The sequence below is a fragment of the Chenopodium quinoa genome, unplaced genomic scaffold (genome assembly GCF_001683475.1).
Source record: "Chenopodium quinoa cultivar QQ74 unplaced genomic scaffold, ASM168347v1, whole genome shotgun sequence".
NCBI classification, from domain to species: Eukaryota; Viridiplantae; Streptophyta; class Magnoliopsida; order Caryophyllales; family Amaranthaceae; genus Chenopodium; species Chenopodium quinoa.
The window spans coordinates 2,493,245-2,513,652 of NW_018743144.1; the positions used below are offsets into that span (position 1 = coordinate 2,493,245).

A 20,408-nucleotide genomic window follows, 5' to 3' on the forward strand; every position below is an offset into this window, starting at 1 on the left:
AGCAGCGTTGTTGGTAACGTCGAAATCAAGCTTTATGGAGATTCGAACATGCTCTTCTTTAGGTGATACTAGTAATACTCCAACGCAACATCCCTTTTGTTTTGAGGCTCCGTCGAAGTATAAGGTCCAAGTATCATCTTCAATGACCATTAAGTCTTCATCTGGAAATTCATTGTCTTACATTGGCGTCGAGTCTTCTATTGGAAAGTCCGCTAGAAAGTCTGACACCACATATCCTTTAATAGCTTTTTGCAGCATAAACCTTACATCAAACTGGGCTAAATTGACTATCCATCTTGATATGCGTCCATTGAGTGTAGATTTCTCGAATAGATACTTGAGTGGATCTAATCGGGAGACTACGAAGACTGTATGCTCTAACAAATAATGTCTTAACTTGGTTGTGGCCCACACCAAGGCGAGGCACAATTTCTTGACTGGTGTATAACGTGCTTCATATTCGACCATTTTCTTGCTTAGATAGTAGATCGCATTTTCTTTGCCTTCTACTTCTTGTGATAGCATAGCTCCCATTGTCTCTTTGGTAAGGGTTAAATACAACCTAAGAGGTATTCCCGGAAGTGCTGGCGCTAATACGAGAGGATTTGCGAGATAGGCTTTGATCTTTTCGAAGGCTTTTTCACACTCGTCATCCCATATTACTGGTACATTTTTCTTAAGCTTTTTAAAGATTGGTTCGCATATCGTTGTCAATTTTGATATGAACCTACTTATGTATTGCAACCGGCCAATGAATCCTCGAATCTGCTTCTCGGTTTTAGGCAGTGGCATTGACATGATTGCTTTGATCTTGGTTGGGTCTATCTCTATTCCTCTAGAGCTTATGACATAACCGTTGCCTGAGGTGACTCCAAAAGCACACTTAGATGGGTTCAACCTCTTATTGTATTTTCTTAGCCTTTCGAAAAATTTTCTTAAGGCTACTTGATGGCCTGGGCGGTCTTTTGATTTTACAATCATGTCGTCCACATACACTTCGACTTCTTTATGCATCATGTCATGTCATGGAGTAAGGCAGTCGCTGCACGTTGGTAAGTAGCACCCTCGTTTTTCAACCCGAATGGCATTACCGTGTAGTAGTAAGTGCCCCATGGTGTTATGAAGGTTGTTTTCTCCATGTCTTCTTCTGCCATGAGAATCTTATTAAAACCTGCGTATTCGTCCATGAATGAGAGAAGTGCGTGATTTACTGTGTTATCCACCAGAATATCGATGTGTGGTAAAGGGAAGTCGTCTTTTAGACTTGCCTTATTTAGATCTTGATAGTCGACACATATTCTTACTCTTCTATCTTTTTTCGAACTGGGACGACGTTGGCGACCTATTCGGGGTATTTTGATACCTTGATGAAACCTGCAGTTATTTGTTTTTGAACTTCTTCTTTTATTTTAAGAGCTACGTCGGGTTTCATTCGACGTAACTTTTGTTTTACAGGTTTCATTCCCGGAATTAGTGGTATAGTGTTTTAAGATATTTTTCTATTAATACCTAGCATATCTTCGTATGACCAAGCAAATACATCGATGAATTCTTTAAATAAATTAATTAAATCGGTTCTTTCTTGTTCATTAAGTGTTAGTCCGATTTTAACTTCTCTTTTATTGGTTAAATCATTTGAGATATCAACCGTCTCAGTTTCTTCAATTATCGGTGTTTTCTTTTCAAGTGTTTCCATTGCTTTAATAAGTTCTTTGTCTTTTTCATTGTTAATTAAGCAATGCTCGTCATATTGGGTTAAAGAAAAACACAAGAAGTAAGGAGAAGAAGTTATATTATTATACTCTGAGATCATTACATCAAAGAGTGATATGTCCTTAGGGACTTGATCACTAACTATTCTAGAAGAAGAGAAAGAAGGGGGAGGTGCTACTACTAAAGACCTAGATGACTCTATAGGGAGAGACTCTGACTCTGACTCTGACTCAGACGACTCTTCGAACATTGGTCCTTGCCTTGTCGTGATGGATATCTTCCTTCCACTTGTAGTAGTCACCTTGACTGTCTTGCGCCACCCTTGTAGTGACCCTTTGTGGGACTGTTTGAATGAGCGAGGAGTTATCCTCTTTGCATGTCGGCTCATCCTTTTCTCGCCCAAATAATAATCCCATGACGTTAAAGTCAAAGCATGGGGGTGCTTTCTCCTTATGGACAGGAGTTGGAATTTCATCTATGAAATAGCAATCCAAGAAAATTTCAAATCCCGGTTGCCTTATGCTGTTTACAACAAATGGTTCAGGAAATTCGTGGCATGGATAGTCCTCTCCTTCTTTTATGAATTGACCATTAAGGGTGAGAGGGTACTGATCCATTGTGATTGCTTTCTTTTGAATGCAAGCGTCCCTACATGCCTTCGATTTTTCCTAGGCTCGCTTAAGACCTTTCTGAATCGGTTCGAAACCAAGTCCGAAAGTATATAATTTAGGGATTCCAGGTGACTCCAGCGGTTTTGCTATTCCCTTTTTCTTTCCTAGGATCGTCCCAGGAAAATGTCGTTGTTTCTTCAGAATAGCATTCACGATCATGTTAGAATGGGGGTCGTGGAAGAGAGGGGTCCTTTCATCCTCCTGGATTAAGCAGACCTCTTCGTTAAAGCCCCATAAATCTTCATCATCCTCATCGTGCTCCACGTTAATTATTAGATTTTCTACTTGATTCTCATAGGTGAAGCATCGATGGTGATAGGAATTCCCCCAACTATGGATTTTACTTGTTGGTGAAGAGATGAAGGGACGGCCTTTAGGTCATGAAGCCAAGGGCGTCCCAACAATAAATTGAATGAAGCTTTAATATCTACTACTTGGAAAGCAGTAGCATGTTCTATCGCTCCCGCCGTTACATTCATGGTAATTTTACTAAGAGCTTGACGACGAGTGTTATCGTAGGCTCTAATTCCTTGTGTTGACGGGGTTAAGTCTTCATCCCTCATGCCTAGCATCCTCGTAATTCTAAGTGGACAAACGTTAATGGTTGATTGTTGTCTACAAGAGTCATAGGGACGTTCATTCTCTTGCAAATTATTGTGAGGTTTGACGCCTTATAGTGTTTGTCACCTTCTGGGGGCAAATTCTTATCAGAAAAGGTGATCAAATTGATGGGACAAGGTAGATCACTCGTGAGGAAGTTAGCCAACCCCTCAGAAGTGGTGTCAGAATCTATCCCTATTTTGTCTAAGGCATTCATTACAGTCTACCTATGTTCTCTAGATGTCGCCAGAAGTTTCCATACGTTCATTTCAACTTTTATCTTCTTTAACTGTTTGACGATATCATTATCTTCAATGATAGGCATGGGAACTTGATGTGTGGTTGGCATGGGTTGTGTCAAAACGGGAGGTTGCATTATCCCGGATCTTATGAGGACGTCTATTGATGAATCTTCTTCAACCCAAAAGTCATCCATGGCATATGATACTGAAGGTGGAGGTCCTACCATGTCTTTTAAGTAGACGTCTTCTTCGTCACTGTCCCAAACTTCATTAATACTTGCATCCTCTTCTTGTGGAACTTGGACTAGCTTCTTTTCATCAATCATTTTCTAAATTAAATCCATAAATTTAAAACAGTTTTCGATAGTGTCACCCCCTGATTGATGATATTTACAGTAATTAAAATCATAAAGCATAAATAAATAATCACAAAGAAAAGATAACGAATCTTACCCTCGAAGCGAGCTTCGCCCAAAAATCGGGGCTCTTACTTGAAAGCTACGAGCACGTCAAGCGCCGCGCCTCCGACGGTATCCACCCACAAAAAGGCGAACACAACTTTAAGGTCCGCTACCTTGGGGTTAGCAAGGTCCGACCAAAACCCGAGTGTTATTAGAGGTTAAGAGTTTTCCCAAAAATATGAAATGCTCTTTCTAACTCCCACTCAAGCAAAGAATTCTCAAGCCATGCCATGACTATTTATAAGGAAGTATGCCTTATGAATTTCACTCATCTTTCAATGTGGGACTTTTCACAAAAAGATCCCACATGGAAAGATTGGTGAATTCAACCCTTAGTTAAATAAATAAAGGAACAAGTAACAAGCGTCACATGGTTAGGTGTGGACCACTTTCTCACTTGGTCCCCAAGGCATTTCACATACAATGTGAACTAACCAGGTGTCACCCAACCTTGAGCCCCAAGTTGGGTTCGGTTGGCCCATTTTATTTTGGCCCGTGTCAATGACCCATCAACCCGGGCCCACGGCCATTCCCACATGTGTCGCCACTGTGGCGCGCCGCCACCATGGTGCTGCCACGTGGCACGCTGCCAACGTGGCATGCTGCCACTAGGTGGCTGCCAACGTGGCTGCTGCCACTTGGCGGCTACCAACGTGGCGGCCACGTGTGCTGCCACATGGTGTTTCGCCATGTGTGCTGCCACGTGGCATGCTCCTATTGGGCATGCATTCCTAGCCTTTTGCGTGGCTAGGATTTTACTTGTTACTTGATGCATTTTCCCGTCTCGCCAAATCCTAAATTTTTGGCTCGACATTTGAGATTCTCCGACGCTCGGTTTCGACGCTCCAAGCTCGAATTTCCGACGTCTAAATGTTTAACACTCGGGCGACGAATTAATTTTTTCCGAATTAATTCGTCGAGTTGGTTCGTATATTTTGCTTGGGTGTGACCCGAAGGGTTCAGTCAAGATTAAGTTGTAATATTAATTATATTAATATTACTGATCGGAAGCGGCCTCCACCTAGGCATTCCGATCACTTGACCTTACTGAATATATTAGCTTTCCAATAATTCTGAACCCGCTATCAGAATAATACACTTGTTCGAAGGACACCATTCCTTTCACCACCTTTGTTCAATGGTAAGTTCCATGCCTACTGGAAGAACAGGATGGAGATCTTCATCAAGGCTGAAAATTACCAGGTTTTGCGTGTTATTGAAACTGGTGATTTTGAAATAACTACAACCAATGACAAACATGAGGTAGTTTCTTAATCTATTTCTGATTATGACAAAGAAGATTATCAGAAACTTGAACTGAATGCTTTAGCAATAAAGTATTTGCACTGTGGACTTGGACTTCATGAACATAACCGTATCATGGGATGCAAGTTTGCCAAACAGATTTAGGATTTGCTACAGGTAACTCATGAAGGTACTAACGAGGTAAAACGTTCTAAAATAGATTTATTGATGTCTAGGTATGAAAGGTTTGAAATGCAACCTAAAGAAACCATAGAAGAGATGTTTACCAGATTCAATGATATTATTAATGAACTGAACTCCCTTGGCAGGCATATTCCTATTGATGAACAGGCAAGGAAGATCTTAAGAAGTCTACCACAAGATGAACGCTGGAGATCCAAGGTTAATACTATGTAGGAAGCTAAGGATTTCACCAAGTTTAATATGGAAAAACTAGTTGGATCATTGATGACACATGAACTTCATCTGAGTTCCAATACTTAAAGTTCCAGAAGTAAAAGCCTTGTACTTAAGGCTCAAGATTCAGAAGAATCGGAAGTTGATGAGGAAGAGATGGCTATGCTAGTGAGGAAATTTAAAATGATGATGAATAATAAGAAGTTCGACAGGAACAAGAAGTTCACAAGTTCCAGAAACACAACGTGCTTCAGGTGTGGGTCAAAAGATCACTTCATTAAGGATTGCCCTGTACAGGATGGAGAGAAAGGAAAGACAAAAGGCAAAGAGCAATCCAAAGAGTCAAAAGTCTATAAGCCTTACTTCACCAAGGACAATGTGAAGAAAGCCATGCTAGCTGCTTGGGGAGATACAAATTCAGAAGAAGAGGAGGACCAACCATTAGAAGAAACCGCTCATTTATGTTTAATGGAAAAAACTGATGAAGCTGCCAAACTAAAGGAGCTTGAGTCTGAGGTATGGTTCTCTTACAATCAATTAAAACATCTGTCTAAAGAGAATCTAATAAATACTGTTTTGGAAATTCAAGAAGATTTAAAGGAACTACATAGATCCAAACGGCAAAGTGATAAAGCTTTAGTTACTTACAAAGAGAACAGTGAATGGGTTGATAACATGAAGTTTGACATTCAATACAGGTTCTTTAGTATGTTTGATGATAATAAAAATTTAAAAGAGACTATAGAGAATCTGAAACAAGATAACATACTCCTTAATGTGGAATTGTCTTTGTTAAAAATTAGTGCCGATACTCTTAACTCTGAAGTTCCTCCACCTACTGATTATCCGAATTTTGAAAAATTAAAACATGATTTGGAAGATTTAAAAACGGATAAGGCACGTCTTGAGGGGGAACTTGAGAGAGCTAGGAAAGGTAAGCAACCAATAGAGTATAGAGTTCCTGATTGGATTACTAAGGCTCAAACCAAGAATACTGAAGGCTTAGGTTTTAAAAACAAGTTCCAGAAAGAAAAGAAGTATGTCAACTTGCCTAGTAGCATGGTTTGTTATTTCTGTGGCAATACAAGACATAAGCAGGTTAAGTGTCCTAAGAAAAAACAAAGCACACAGAAGAATGTCAAACATGTAGAACAAATATGGATCAATAAATATGAATTAACTCCTGTTACATAGGAACCCAAGGAAACCTGGGTTCCTGACTCTAACGTTTAATTCTTCTTGCAGGTTCCAGTGAGGGGGAACAACACTTGGTACCTCGACAGGGGTTGTTCTAAGCACATGAGTGGAGATGAATCTAGATTTCTCTCACTGGATGCCTACTATGGTGGAACAGTGATCTTTGGTGATAATATGTAAGGTGATATAATTGCTATTGGAAAGATAGGAAGGTCACGTTCCCATGCCATTGATAATGTATTTTTAGTCGAGGGCCTTAAACACAATTTGTTAAGTATTTCACAGTTTTGTGACAAAGATAATTCTGTTAGCTTTACTTCTAATAAGTGTAGAATCATCCAAAATGACACTAGGAACATTATTTTGGAAGGAACTCGTAAAGGGAACACATATATTGTGGATCTTAATGAGGTTCCTAACAGCAGTTTAACATGTCTTAGTGTTATTGAGGATGATCCTCTTTTATGGCACAGAAGGTTTGGCCATGCAAGCTTTTCTTTACTTGATAAAATAAGATCTAAGAACTTAGAGGAAGGACTTCCTTACATTAAGTTCCTGTATGACAAAGTGTGTGAAGCTTGTGCTAAAGGAAAACAGACCCGAATTTCCTTCAAGTCCAAAAAGATGGTAAGTACCAAAAGACCTTTAGAACTCATTCATATGGATCTTTGTGGTCCAATGAGAATCCAAAGTAGAAGTGGTAAGAAATATGTAATGGTTATTTTTGATGATTTTTCAGGGTTCACTTGGGTTTTCTTTCTTGTAAGTAAGGATGAAACGTTTAATGATTTTGTTGCTTTTGTAAAGAAAGAACAGAGAAGAACAGGCAATCAATTGATACATCTTAGATCAGATCATGGAACAGAATTCGAGAATTCAAAATTTGATGAATTTTGTACTGAGTATGGTATGGATCACAACTTCTCTGCCCCAAGAACTCCACAACAAAATGGAGTGGTGGAACGCAAGAATAGGAGCCTGGAAGACATGGCAAGGATAATGTTGATATCAAGCAGGCTGCCTAGGAACATCTGGGCTGAAGCAGTAAACACAACATGTTATATACTTAACAGAGTATATGTTAGGGCCATCACCAATAAAACTCCCTTTGAACTTATGAAAGGGAGAAAGCCTAATATTTCCTACTTTAGATCTTTTTGATGCAAAAGCTTTGTTCACAATAATTGTAAAAGGAACTTGGGTAAATTTGATGAAAGTAGTGATGAGGCAGTATTCCTAGGATATGCCTCGAATAGTAAAGCTTACAGAGTCTATAATAAAAGGACTATGTGTGTTGAGGAGTCTGTACATATTATATTTGATGAAACTGAACATTTGGTTGATGTACAGGATTGTGATGATGATTTCAAAATTGGACTTGTGCGTAAGCAGAATCCAGATGAGGAACCAGCATCACAGCAGAAGCAGCAAGTTGAAATTGCTGAAGTAACGAATCCTGAAGCAAATGTTGAACTTGAGATGGAGAATACACCAGGAACTCCACTTCAAGAACACATTGATGTCCATAATGTAAGACCAGAATGTGGAAACACCTGAAGAAGTTCAAACTGAGTTCCATGAAAAGTTCCTACAGAAGAACCAGTCAACAATAATGAAGAAAAATTGTATCCAATCAAGAATTTCACTCCAAGGCCCTGGAAATATCAGAAATCACATCCAGTTGATGCAATCATGAGTGATATCACAAAAGGAACTCAAACCAAATCTCAGCTTAGGAACTTCTGTGCATTCAATGCATTCCTTTCCTCCATGGAACCTAAGAATTATGTTGAAGCTTTAAATGACACTGACTGGATTAATGCTATGCAAGCTGAATTAAATGAATTTGAAAGAAATAAAGTTTGGCATCTGGAACCTAGACCAACAGATAAGAAGTCCATTGGACTAAAATGGGTATTCAGAAACAAACCAGATGACATGGTATTATTGTCAGGAACAAAGCAAGACTAGTTGTATAAGGTTTCAACCAGCAGGAAGGAATAGACTATGAAGAGAAATTTGCTCCAGTAGCCAGGTTAGAGGCAATTCGTTTACATATTGCCTTTGCTGCTTATATGGGATTTAGGCTGTACGAGATGGATGTTAAATGTGCTTTCTTAAATGGATATTTAAATGAGGAAGTCTATGTGGAACAACCTCCTGGGTTTGAAAATCCAGAGTTCCCAAACCATGTCTATAAGCTTGACAAAGCTCTTTATGGGTTAAAACAAGCTCCTAGAGCATGGTATGAAAGATTATCTAAGTTCCTTTGGCTAATGGTTTTAAACGTGGTAAAATTGATAAAACATTGTTTTTAAAGTCAAATGGAACTGATATCTTAGTTGTACAAATTTATGTTGATGATATTTTATTCGGTGCAACTAACGAATCTCTATGCAAGTATTTTGCTGACCTTATGAGTGGAGAATTTGAAATGAGCATGACTGGAGATTTAAATTTCTTCCTTGGCTTGCAAATCAAGCAAACTGAAGAGGGAATCATGATTCATCAGCAAAAATATATTAAGGAACTGATCAAGAAATACAAGTTGGAAAATGCCAAAACCAATAATACTACTATGGGAATTTCTACTAGATTAGATGAAGATCCATCTGGAACTTGCATTGATCAATCTATGTATCGAGGTATGATAGGCTCACTTCTCTACTTAACAGCTAGCAGACCTGACATATCTTTTAGTGTAGGTCTGTGTGTCAGGTTCCAAGCAAATCCAAAGGTTTCTCACCTAACAGCAGTAAAGAGAATTCTAAGATACTTGAAAGGAACTGATGATTTGAGTCTCTTCTATCCCAGAAGTGATTCTTTTGATTTAAATAGTTTTACTAATGCTGACTATGCAGGTGATTTGATTAATAGAAAAAGCACTTCAGGTATGGTACAATTTTTAGGTCCCTTTTTAGTCTCTTGGGGTTCCAAGAAGCAAAACACAGTTGCTTTATCTACTGCAGAAGCTGAATATGTGGCAGCGGCAGCATGTTGCTCACAAGTTCTATGGATAAAACAACAGGTCAGAGATTTTGTTATTATTTTTGAATGTGTACCTATTTGCTGTGATAATACTAGTGCTATATGTATTTCTAAGGATCCAGTTCAACACTCAAAGGTAAAACACATCCACATTAGGCATCACTTTCTAAAAGATAATGTGGAGCAAGGGAATATAAAGTTAGAATTTTGTCAAACTGAAAATTAAATTGCAGATATTCTAACCAAGCCCTTGAACAGAGAAAGATTTGAGAAATTGAGACTGGAACTTGGGATGATCAAGCTGAAGTACTAGCCTCTGAAGTTCCAAGATATGGAAAAGTCAAAAATAATGTAAATAAAGCAAAAAGAGTTTCTACCACAACCTTGGTGTGATAAACATAGCTAAAGTGTCACCGTTGTTAACTACCAAAGGTAAGTTCATTAAATTGCTCAACGGTATAGGTTATTAAATTTTTACATTGCACATATGTAAAAAGCGTGTTCCAATTGTGTTTTGTAGAAACTTCGTTTAAAATTAATTGAATTTGGAAAGTTAAGTTTCTGAAAGAATCATCCAGTAATTTGAAATTTGAAAAATTAATTGAATTTGTTCAATTAATGACTGAACAGTGAAACTTCCTAAATTCCCTCACACCGCTTCATTTATTATAAAAGTTGATTTCACCCACTTCTTTCACCTCACTGTCAAATCAAATTAAACCCTTCCCAGTAAAAACTCTTTCAACCTTTTATAAAAACCTTTCCTAAAGCATCAATGGTGATCATTGCTGAATTTGTTTCCTCAGAAGTATCACAACACTCAAAAAACACAATTCAAGAAGAAACTTTTCCCTTAGCCATGGTAAACTACAAATCATCTTCTATCTCAAACAAAACTCCCGAAAACCCTAGGAATTCTCCTCTAAAACCAAAAGAAGTTGAAAGTAAAAGCAATCAAGGGGATTCCTCTGTTTTAAGCATTCTTCAACGACTAAAAGAGTGGAAAGAAAAGAAACAAAGTGAAAAGTCTCTTGAAGAGAAAATTGAGGAAGTTGACGAGTTTGCTCAAGGGAAAAACTCAGACGAGACAACAGAGGAGAATAAAGTAGAAGAAGAGATGAGTGAGGGAGAAGAAGAAGATAAAGAGGAGGAGAACAATTCAGAAAAGGAAGAATCTGAAAAGGAAGATGAAGAAAAGGAAGTGGCTGATCAAGCGGAACTTGAGTCACAGGCTGGAAGGTATGTAGTTGGTCATCGCATTGATGTTGTTTGGTGTAGAAAAGCAAGATTTCTAGAATTTCTTGATTTAATTAAGTTTCAAGGTTGGGAATTTCTGATGTCAAGAGTTTCAGCAAACTATATGTACCCTGTAGCTATGACTGAATTTTGCCAAAATTTTCAAGCAAAATTAGGGATAATTTCAAGTGTCGTTAATGGGGTAAAAATCGAATTGAACATTGAAACCCTAGGTAAAATTCTGAAAACTCCTACTGAGGGGTATGACACTTATATTAAGGGAAAGGGAAGTGTCAATATAGGTAGTTATTTGACTGGTTATATTGTTGAGGCCTTAGGTGGTTAGAGAGGGAAGAAGGTCATGAGTCATAATGATCTTAGTCCCTTAAACAAGCTGTTGTTTAATTTGGTAAAGAAGACTATTCTGCCTAGGACTGCTAAAAAAGGGGAAGCATGCTTGATGGATATGGCAGTAATTTTCTGTATTTCAAAGAAGATTAAGGTCAATTTTCCTTCTTTAATGTACCAGCACTTAGCACATTGTGTTCCCAGTAGGACAAAAGTGGGGTATGGAGCCATTTGAGAATGCTGGAGTAGTTTTGAAGGGTAATTATGGGGCTTTGGATGAAAAGCCAGAAAATGTGATTAATGAGGAAACCCTGGCTGGGTTAAGTTTGGAAGTGGTGCAAGGAAAGATTCAGAAAATAGAGAAGGGAGAGAAAAAGAAAGAGAAAGTGACAGGAAAGAGGAAGGAAAAGGCTGTATCTGAGCAGCCTGTGAGAAAGAGCAGGAGGATTTCTGCCAGTGTTGTTCCTCAAACCAATATGGAACAGCCACTGGAGTTGGATGTTGAGGAAGATATCCTCAATGGGCAAGTTGCTGAGTTAGTGGATAGAATGGAACGGGTTGAAAGTCAAATGAAGGATTCTGCTGGAAAGCTTCAGGTGATGACCCTAGAAAAGTTGGTACAGGAGAAGGGGAAGGAGTTAAAGGAACTCAGGAAGATGGTGCTAAAACAAAACAAGGAACTTCAAGAGTAAAAGGAGTTTCAAGAGCAAGAACTGAACAAGGCACTATAGGAATAGAAGGAGGAGTTCCTTGTGAAACTCAAGGGTGTTGAAGAAAATTTGGAGACCTCTGCACAACAGACAAAGGAGGACTTCAAGAAAATTCTGGAATTCCTTGAAACCTAGCCTGCCCTATTTCATATTCAGCCTAGCCTATTTTCTCTGTTTCAGTCATGAACAATTTTAATTTCTGTTTTTAGTATTTGAACAGTTAATTTTGTTTGTAAATTTTTTAAATTGTTCAACTGGATGATAAATATTTTTGGTCTTTAATGAAATGTTGGAACTCTGCTTATACTTGTGTGTTTATGTGTATTTTGAACACTTATGCTGAAGGGTAGAACTTACTTGAGGTTGTTTAGCAGCGCTGCCTTTAGTTTCCCACACTCGATGAATTGCTTGTGGGGCTGTGGGTAGATGCTTAATACACTTGAAAAAGCAGGACTTTTTGATAATGCCAAAAGGGGGAAAAGAAGAAGCAAACAGGGAGGCTGAAGTTGTTCTGGGTTCCAGTTGATAAAGTATCAGAACTTCCTTCTGATATGATGCTGATAGATTAGTTTATTTTTGTCTTATTTCTGTCTATTTTTTCTTTTAGTTTTTGTTTTCAATTCAGTAGTGTATTTACTTTTGTTTATAAGTCAAAAATACAAAAATACGTCCTTCTATTTTGTTTTAACTTTCTCTAGAGTTTGCTTAAGTTTGTCATCATCAAAAAGGAAGAAATTGTTGATGTTTAAAGGTTTTGATGATGAGGAACTTAAACTACAGCAAACTCATTTAATAAAGGTTTTTGAAGTGTTTGTTTAGTTTAGGTGAAATTGATCTTGGAGATGGAAGATGTAACTGAAACTAAGAAGACTTGAAGAAGTTCCTTATTCAAGAAGGTTATTCGAAACAGAAGAAGTGTTCCCTCACAGGAACTGAGTTCCCTAACAGGAACGTTCCTTTACAGGAACTTGAAGATGGTTGGCTAAGATCTTTGGAGGAACTTAGTAAGCGTGGATTCCAAGTAAACCTACCAGTACAGGAGCGCGGTGCAGCAATGATTTAGTTAAGATTTTATCTTCTAGATTCATTGTTGAATATGTTAAGTAGGATATGCGTGAAGTCTATTAGAAGCGTGGAAAGTTAGCTTGGAAAATAAATTAAAATCGGAAAAGATAAAAGATAGAATTCGAAAAAGATTTTCTTTAAATGTTTATTTCTTAAAATCAGTTTGTTAAAAAGATATTATGCTTTTTAACTCAATCTTTCTATATTATTTTTCGGAAAATATTTTCTTCTAATGATTTACATAAAAACCGTGTATAAAGATAAGTTAAGTTTAACTTATTTATCTTTAAGAAAACCTACTTTCTATACAAGTAATACTTGTATAAATAGTAGAGAAAAAAGGAGTTTAGGTTTTTTGTGAGTTTTATGCGTGAAGAATTTACAGAGCTTTAATTGTGTAAGTTTGCAAAGCTTATCATCTTGTCATATTAGTTTCGGGTTTCATGCATAGCTTTCCTATCATATACTAGGTGTCTTTACTTGTAATTGGTTTGGGTTATTTAGGTAAGAGTGTTTTTGTTATCATTGCATACAGAGAGAGAGCTTCTGTTGAGAAGTTGAGAAGATCTGTGCTTAGGGAGTATGAGAGAGAGTCTAAGTGTGGGACTTAGACTGGGTAGAATAGAATCCTATTCTGTAGCAAGTTCGTTCAGGAACTTGTGAGTAGAGGTTTGATTATAATAGGTTGTAACTTGGTGTTTGCCCTATTATAGTGAAATTGTTTGTGTTCAAAATCCCTAAGGTAGGGTCGAGGTTTTACTTCTAGTTGGGCACTAGAAGGTTTCCTCGTAAAATCCTGTGTGCATTGTAAGTTCCTATTTTATTCTATGTTTAATTTAAAAGTAGTCACTAGGAACTCACCTACAATTCACCCCCCCCCTTCTTGTAGTGTTCGTCTCAACTAACAAAAATGTTTCGCCTCGTAAGTCATTCCCATGGGTTTGAACTCTCTCTTAGGTTCATTTTTTGGGAGTGGAACCTCGTCATATTTCTTCTGAAGTTCCTTTATAGCCTTAAGAGTTTCACGTAGCAAGTGCGATCCTTCCATCATAGACAGTGTGAGTGATTGTATGTCCTCTTTACTTGCTAGTTCTGGAAGGTTATCCATGGCGTCGAAAAAGATCTCCTCCTCTTCTTCGATTGCATGGATTTTTTTTAACAGGTTTGATGACAGACGAGGGATCAACCTCGTTTTCCTCATCAGAGATGGCCAAGGAGTGAGCGAGAGGCGCATTATCAATACTTGGCTTCTTACTGGCAGGGGGCAATGGAATCTTGTTGTTGTCGATTAAGTCTTGGATAGCTTCTTTAAGCTTCCAACAATTCTCGGTGAAATGGCCCCTACCTTGGTGATACTTGCAATGTGCATTGGGTTTCCAGTTAGCCAACCTCTTTTTGACTAGTGGGTCTCCAAATGGTCTAATAAGAGTTATAAGATCTTTTGCATTTAATCGGTCAAATGCGGTGTCATAACTCATGCCAATAGGAGTAAAGTTCCTCCTAAATGGTTTCTTTTGTCCTTGATTATTCATAGCAAGGACTTCACCTAGGTTGAAAGTTCTAACATTGTTTGAGTGGGTGGTTTTGGAAGAAGAATGATTGTCGTTCTTCTTGCCTTTCCATCCACTGTTGGAGTTATTGTTGGCAGCTTTCAACTTCGCCAGGTCATCTTCAATATTGATTCCAATGTCGTAGACGGCCTTGAAGGTATGGAGATTATTCTGATATTTGAGATGCTTGGAGTATTTTTTCTTGAAGGTTTTTGATGAATAACCTTACGGACTCTTTTTCACTGGGCACCTCAATCATCTTAGCTGAGGTTTCTCTCCATTTGTTAAAGAAGGAGGTGAAGCCTTCATTCTCCTTCTGCTTGAGGATTTCAAGTTCCATATGGTCAGTCTCAACTTGAATGTTGCATTTGTATCTATCAACGAAAACGTTTGCTATGGACTCCCAGGTGGAGGTTTTTTCTTTCTCGAAAGAAAAGAACCATTGCTGGCAAACGGTCTCGAGAGATAGTGAGAACAGAGAGGGGAACACCTTCTTCTCGATACCCTAAATACTCATTATTGTCTCGAAGGCTCTTAAATGAAAATAAGGGTTATTGGTTGCTTTGAATTTCGGGATGTCGTTGGCATTGAACGTCTGCGAAAGAAGGTCTTTGTCCACCGAGACCCCTTGTGAACTGATCCCTTGAAACTTGTAGTCGCTAGATAGCTTGCTTAGACTCTCTTGCATGAGGTCCATCTGTTGTTGTTTCACGGGATCATCGATCTTAAGGGTTAGGATCTTTAGTGCCTCAGTCACGGTAACCAGTTGGTTCCTAAGCTCATTGACTTCTTCTTGCGTTGCCATTACTGTCCTAGCTTTCCTCTTACGACCAATGGGTTTGTCGAAAAGTTGGACTTGTACGAAAAGATTGTCTTTGATTAACCGCCCTTCCTTTCTTGACCACGCGCTGTAATTTAAACCATTTTTGTTTTAATTACTTGACTCAAATCGACCTTGACTTTACGGTTTTAAAGAGGAAAAATAAAAAAGTAGGTGCATATTTTGGCAAAAATAAGGTATATATTTTAGCAACCAAGTATGGTATTTAAATTAAAGGATTAATATCTGACTTACACCCCTAAAAAAATGACGGAAAAAACGCGCATACAAGACTTTCTTAGCCATGGTCAAAGTATGTGTATTGGTGTGTGCGTTGAGTGTAAGTGACATGCTTGGACTTTTGTGTAAGACCATGGGACTTGGTGCCTAGACTTAATTAATGACTTAACAAGGTATTATAACAATAAAAATTAACCAAATTACTTAGCAAACTGGTTAATTAGACACAAAGTGATGACTCGATCAATAATCCGAAATGCCGTCAAAACGACAGGACTGGCGCCTCTCTTTGCAGTGTAGCGCCAGACGACAGAATTGTCGCCAGACGCTACACTCCACAGAGTGGCGCTACAGTTCAAACTTTGGTGCCATTGCTGGAGCTTCGATCTGAAACTGTTTTTGGTATTATTAATCAACAGGGGTATGCCTAAAGTCGTACTATGTCAATTCTTATTAAAATATTAGACTTTATTTACTCAAATTAATTAATTAATTAATTAGGCAAAGTTCTTTTAGTCATTAATTTAATTAATCTTAGCACAAGTCAAACAAACGGTTAAGAAAAACATATACCATATGCACAACAAATAATGCACAATTAGTCAAGTAGGCACAATATGATGCAATGAGTTTGCAACCTGACCATGGCTCTAGTTCTCTAAAGTTCGGGATATGGGTTAGTCAATAGAGGGTCCATGGATAATTGTCCGGATGCACCGTGCGGAAGCCTAACCATGAAGGGTTGGTGCGAGTGGATGGGACACCGCGAGTTTTAGAAAAACTCGCTTCCATGGTTTGGTGAATTCAATTGGATGTGCCCTTTGTTGCTCAAAGCGTTCAATCAGGTAGATGGAGCATGAATTCCCATGGGGTTATTTCCATATGTAGAACACATATGGGTTTCAGAAAAGTGAGAAAAACTCAATCAGGAAGTAGGATCGAGCAAACAATGCTTAAAACTGGTCGAAATTAGAACGCATATTTCTGGCTCGGTATTGGAAGAATTTGGCGCCAGCAAACAGAGGTTGGCGCCAGCTTTTGGTTTTAGCGCCTGGCGACAGAGCTGTCGTCTGGCGCTACAGTCAAAATTCTGGCGCTAACTTCTGTTCGCTGACGCTAATTCCTACATGCCTCAGCAGCAAACTGTGCTCGATAAAATTTTCCAGTTTCGCGCAGTGTTATTTCGGTCCTAGTTGTGAAAGATATTCCTCAAATTTCCTACGTGTAAAAATCCTATGTTTTAACTCATTACAGATGATCTTTCCAATGAGATCTTTTTTATGCATATGACAATAATGTTAATCAAAATTACGAACATGAAATACTTAGAACTTTTTGAGTCTCATCCACTCATTCTAAATCATTGCCGAAATAAATTTCAGGAATTAAAATAGAAATCCTCCCCAGTGGAGTCGACAAAAAACTGTAGGGAATATTTCAAGTGTTATCCCTAGCTTGAACCCCACTGTGATCATACACTAAAGTACGGTGGCGTCCAAAGGGAAAGAAGATAGAGCAAAAGAGTCGCCAACAAGTTTTAGGAACTTGTAAACTGTTCACGAGGTGAAGGTTACACCCCTTAACGATCTAGGAGATCGTCAACTCCAATAGGTCTAGAACCATGACTGCTAGTTCGGGGCTGAAGGTACAAATCCAACCTAAAAGAGATTGAACCTGCCCTAATAATAGGCCTCTACATTATTCTAATATTCATGTGCGCTTTCTGACTAACATGCAATCAATAGGATTAAACCTAAACCTGTTCATCTACGTTGGTTGAATATTAATGCACAAATAAATCTATTATTGGCGATCACTTGAATTATAATCATATTAACCCTAACAAGATTATTAATTATCTTATTAACACTACTACAAAATTGGCCAAAGAGACCTTAATTAAGAGACCATTTAATTAAATGAATGGTCTCTTTGTTTCAAGAGACCAAATATTTTAAATAAATGGTCTCTTGGGTACTAGCTTAGGGAGATGAAAATAAAAGAGATACCACTTTTCTTAAATAAATGGTCTCTCTTTTATTTATTTATTTATTTAAAAAATAGGAGAGACGACTTCTTTTAGATAAATGATCTCTCTTTTATTTATTTATTTATTTATAAAAAAAAAGGAGAGACCACTTCTATTAAATAGATGGTCTCTCTTATATATTTATTTAATTAATAAAAAAAGAGAGACCACTTCTCATACATACATAGTCTCTCTTTTATTTATTTATTAAATTAATCAAAAAAAGAGACCACTTCTCTTACATATATGGCCTTTTTTTTATTATTTAACTTTTTTAAAAAAGAAGAGACCGTTTTTGTTAAATAAATGGTCTATGTTTTATCTAATGCCCCTCTAATCTCCTTCTTTCCCTCTTTCACAATCTCCTCTCAGCCTCTTTCTCTCTCCTATCTTCCTAAGAGTTCAAGCCTCACTTCACGCGGGTTTCGAGTTCCGCCGTTCGATAATTTCACTTCACGCCGCCGTCAAGTTCTCCGCTTCTGGGTTTCAAATTTTCTTCTGAGAATACAGGATTTGATTTCGCCTCACTCACTGTCGTTAATTTTATTTGTTAAATTTTATCTTTCCTCTAAATCCAATTCCAAGATTTCCTCCATCGTGTTTTCGAACCCTAATTAATCGTTTTCTCTTAATTTGGCTGAATTTCTTAATCTTTGCAATATTGATCTCAAAGTATTGTATATGTTGTTTTTAGGTTTTGAATACAAGACAATGTCGAGTGAGAACTTGAAGACGAGTTTCATGTTATCGGAGTTATTCGAAGGTCAGTCGGATCTTTAATTCCGATTAAGCTTTTTGTTCAGATTTCTTTTGTTGATTTTGAGTGATACCAGCTAGTTGTTTTCTAATTCCTTGAAATTGGGTTAATTTGCAGTGTTTGTGTTGCTCGGAGACCTCCAGGCTATGCTTTCATTGATTTTTATTGATTTCAAGATGGTGGTGGCATGATTTTTTTAATAATTTTATATAAGAATATTGATTGTAATATTTATATTTATGTGTTTTGTATAAATTTCTTGCAAGTATAATGTATAAACTAGTACTCGTATTTTTTTGTAAATGGTACAAGTAGAGAAACTGATTTTTGTTAATGGAAAGTATATATATATTAAAATACGAATAATATTTTTTTTTAGAAAAAATAACAGAGATCATCTATTTGAATTAGGTGGTCTCAGTTTAAAAAAATTTGAGACCATCTATTTGAAATAGGTGGTCTCAGTTTTACAAAAATTGAGACCATCTATTTGAAATAGGTGGTCTTAGTTTCTGGAAAAACTGAGATCATACATTCTAAACAAGTGGTCTCTCTTTTTAAAACGAGAGATCACCTTTGATGAAGTAGTCTCTTAGGCCAAAGAGACCTGTGAGCTAGAGACCATCCCTAAGTTAGTCTCTTAGGCCATTTTGATATGGTCTCTTTGGCCAATTTTGTAGTAGTGTAAGCATGATTACAAGTACTAATTCCCTTTAAATATGTACAAAAGGTGTGATCAAGCAATAACAATAAATATCAAGCAACATAATAATAATCATAATAATAATCATCATAAACATGTTAAAGCATAATACTAGTAAGATTCTAGGCATGATGCTAACAATATTAATAATAAACCCTAGCATGTCACTAAACAATAAAAAATCAAATATATAGCCCTAACATGATACTAACATGAATATTAAGAAAGAAAATAGGAAGCATCACAGGAATCATAATTGATATAAGCAAATCACCCTAAATATCATACTAAAGAAAGCATCCTAACATGATACTAGGAACATCCTAAACATGATACTAGGAATCAATAAAACATCCTAACATGATAATAGGAATCAAAATAACAATCTAAGCATGATTTGTATATCATAAAATTAATAAATCAATTAAAGCACTTACTTGGATGTCTCGTACCTCTTTCTAATAACAAAATACACGCGTTAGTAACTTCAAGGAAAATAATAAAACAAAAACTAAATTAAATAATTGAAATAAAGATTTGGGACCAAACCCATATAAATTAAAACCTTTCACGTCTAGGGCGAAGGCAACTTCGAATATGGCTAGGTGAATGCGGAATTTTGTATCTGAGAAAAGGCTAGTTTTGAAAAGAGAGAGAGAGAGAGTAATCAAGAAAATCTTGATGTGGGTTGGTGAATGAAAAGGGACTCTTTAGAAAGCTATTTATATAGAAAATCAACCAAAAAGATAAAAAATCAAAACAGAGTTCTGACGCGTATAACCGAGGTTAGCGCTAGACGCTGACATTAGCGCCAGGCGCTAACGCTAGCGCCAGGCGCTAACGCTAGCGCCAGGCGCTAAGCTTAGCGTCAGGCGCTAATGCTGGCGTTTGGCGCTGACTAAAATATTGACGCGTTTTCTAAAATCAGATAGAAATTGCCGTACAGGAGGATAAAATCCTTTTTTTCCTCAAAAACATTCTTTTATTCTGATAAAAAATAATAAAAAGTCAACAAAAGTCAATTTATCAATGCTAATTGAATTAGGAATGAAAAGAACCTTCTAGAAGAATCTAGAAGACTAAAACCATTCCTAATTGCATTAGGAATGATAAATCCATATTAGGCCCTCCTCTAGATCATTGGGCCGCATATAAGGCTCAAACCGGGCCCAGTTTAGTAATTTGGCCATAACTTCCTCAATATTCATCGGAATCGGGCTTATAATATATCGTTGGAAAGCTCTTTTCAATCTCTATCCAACTTCACTACTATTGGACCCATATCATGGACCAACCAAACTGGATTGGCTGTTTTCTTAAAATAGGTTTTCAAAAATAGAGAGAAGAGAAAGAAATTAAAACTATCCGCAACACTAAACTTTCCGCACTTTCACTTCATTCGATTATGATTCGACG

General features: G+C 37.3%; 2 protein-coding genes across 2 annotated transcripts; both read left to right on the plus strand.

Annotated features, from left to right (window-relative positions):
• The first annotated feature begins 4,857 nt into the window (after positions 1 to 4,857).
• On the plus strand, positions 4,858 to 8,103 carry LOC110732131. Its single transcript, XM_021912049.1, has 8 exons — positions 4,858 to 4,950; positions 4,996 to 5,078; positions 5,262 to 5,345; positions 5,439 to 6,411; positions 6,595 to 6,600; positions 6,751 to 7,173; positions 7,354 to 7,590; positions 7,897 to 8,103. Exons 1-8 carry the CDS (start codon positions 4,858 to 4,860, stop codon positions 8,101 to 8,103), a joined length of 2,106 nt encoding a protein of 701 aa, XP_021767741.1.
• An 877-nt stretch (positions 8,104 to 8,980) lies between these two features.
• On the plus strand, positions 8,981 to 9,776 carry LOC110732132 (uncharacterized mitochondrial protein AtMg00810-like). The gene is made up of 3 exons (XM_021912050.1): positions 8,981 to 9,251; positions 9,408 to 9,574; positions 9,768 to 9,776. Exons 1-3 carry the CDS (start codon positions 8,981 to 8,983, stop codon positions 9,774 to 9,776), a joined length of 447 nt encoding a protein of 148 aa, XP_021767742.1.
• Positions 9,777 to 20,408: the final 10,632 nt, after the last annotated feature.

What these genes read in the sequence shown, in the direction of transcription:
- LOC110732132 (XM_021912050.1), top strand. Translation starts at nt 8,981, where the DNA reads ATGAGCATGACTGGAGATTTAAATTTCTTCCTTGGCTTGCAAATCAAG. An exon ending in TGACATATCTTTTAGTGTAG is followed by an intron (nt 9,252 to 9,407) that starts GTCTGTGTGTCA and finishes CTGACTATGCAG; the next exon opens with GTGATTTGATTAATAGAAAA.
- LOC110732131 (XM_021912049.1), top strand. Translation starts at nt 4,858, where the DNA reads ATGGAGATCTTCATCAAGGCTGAAAATTACCAGGTTTTGCGTGTTATT. An exon ending in AACCGTATCATGGGATGCAA is followed by an intron (nt 5,079 to 5,261) that starts GTTTGCCAAACA and finishes CTCCCTTGGCAG; the next exon opens with GCATATTCCTATTGATGAAC. An exon ending in CCTTCAAGTCCAAAAAGATG is followed by an intron (nt 7,174 to 7,353) that starts GTAAGTACCAAA and finishes GCTTTTGTAAAG; the next exon opens with AAAGAACAGAGAAGAACAGG.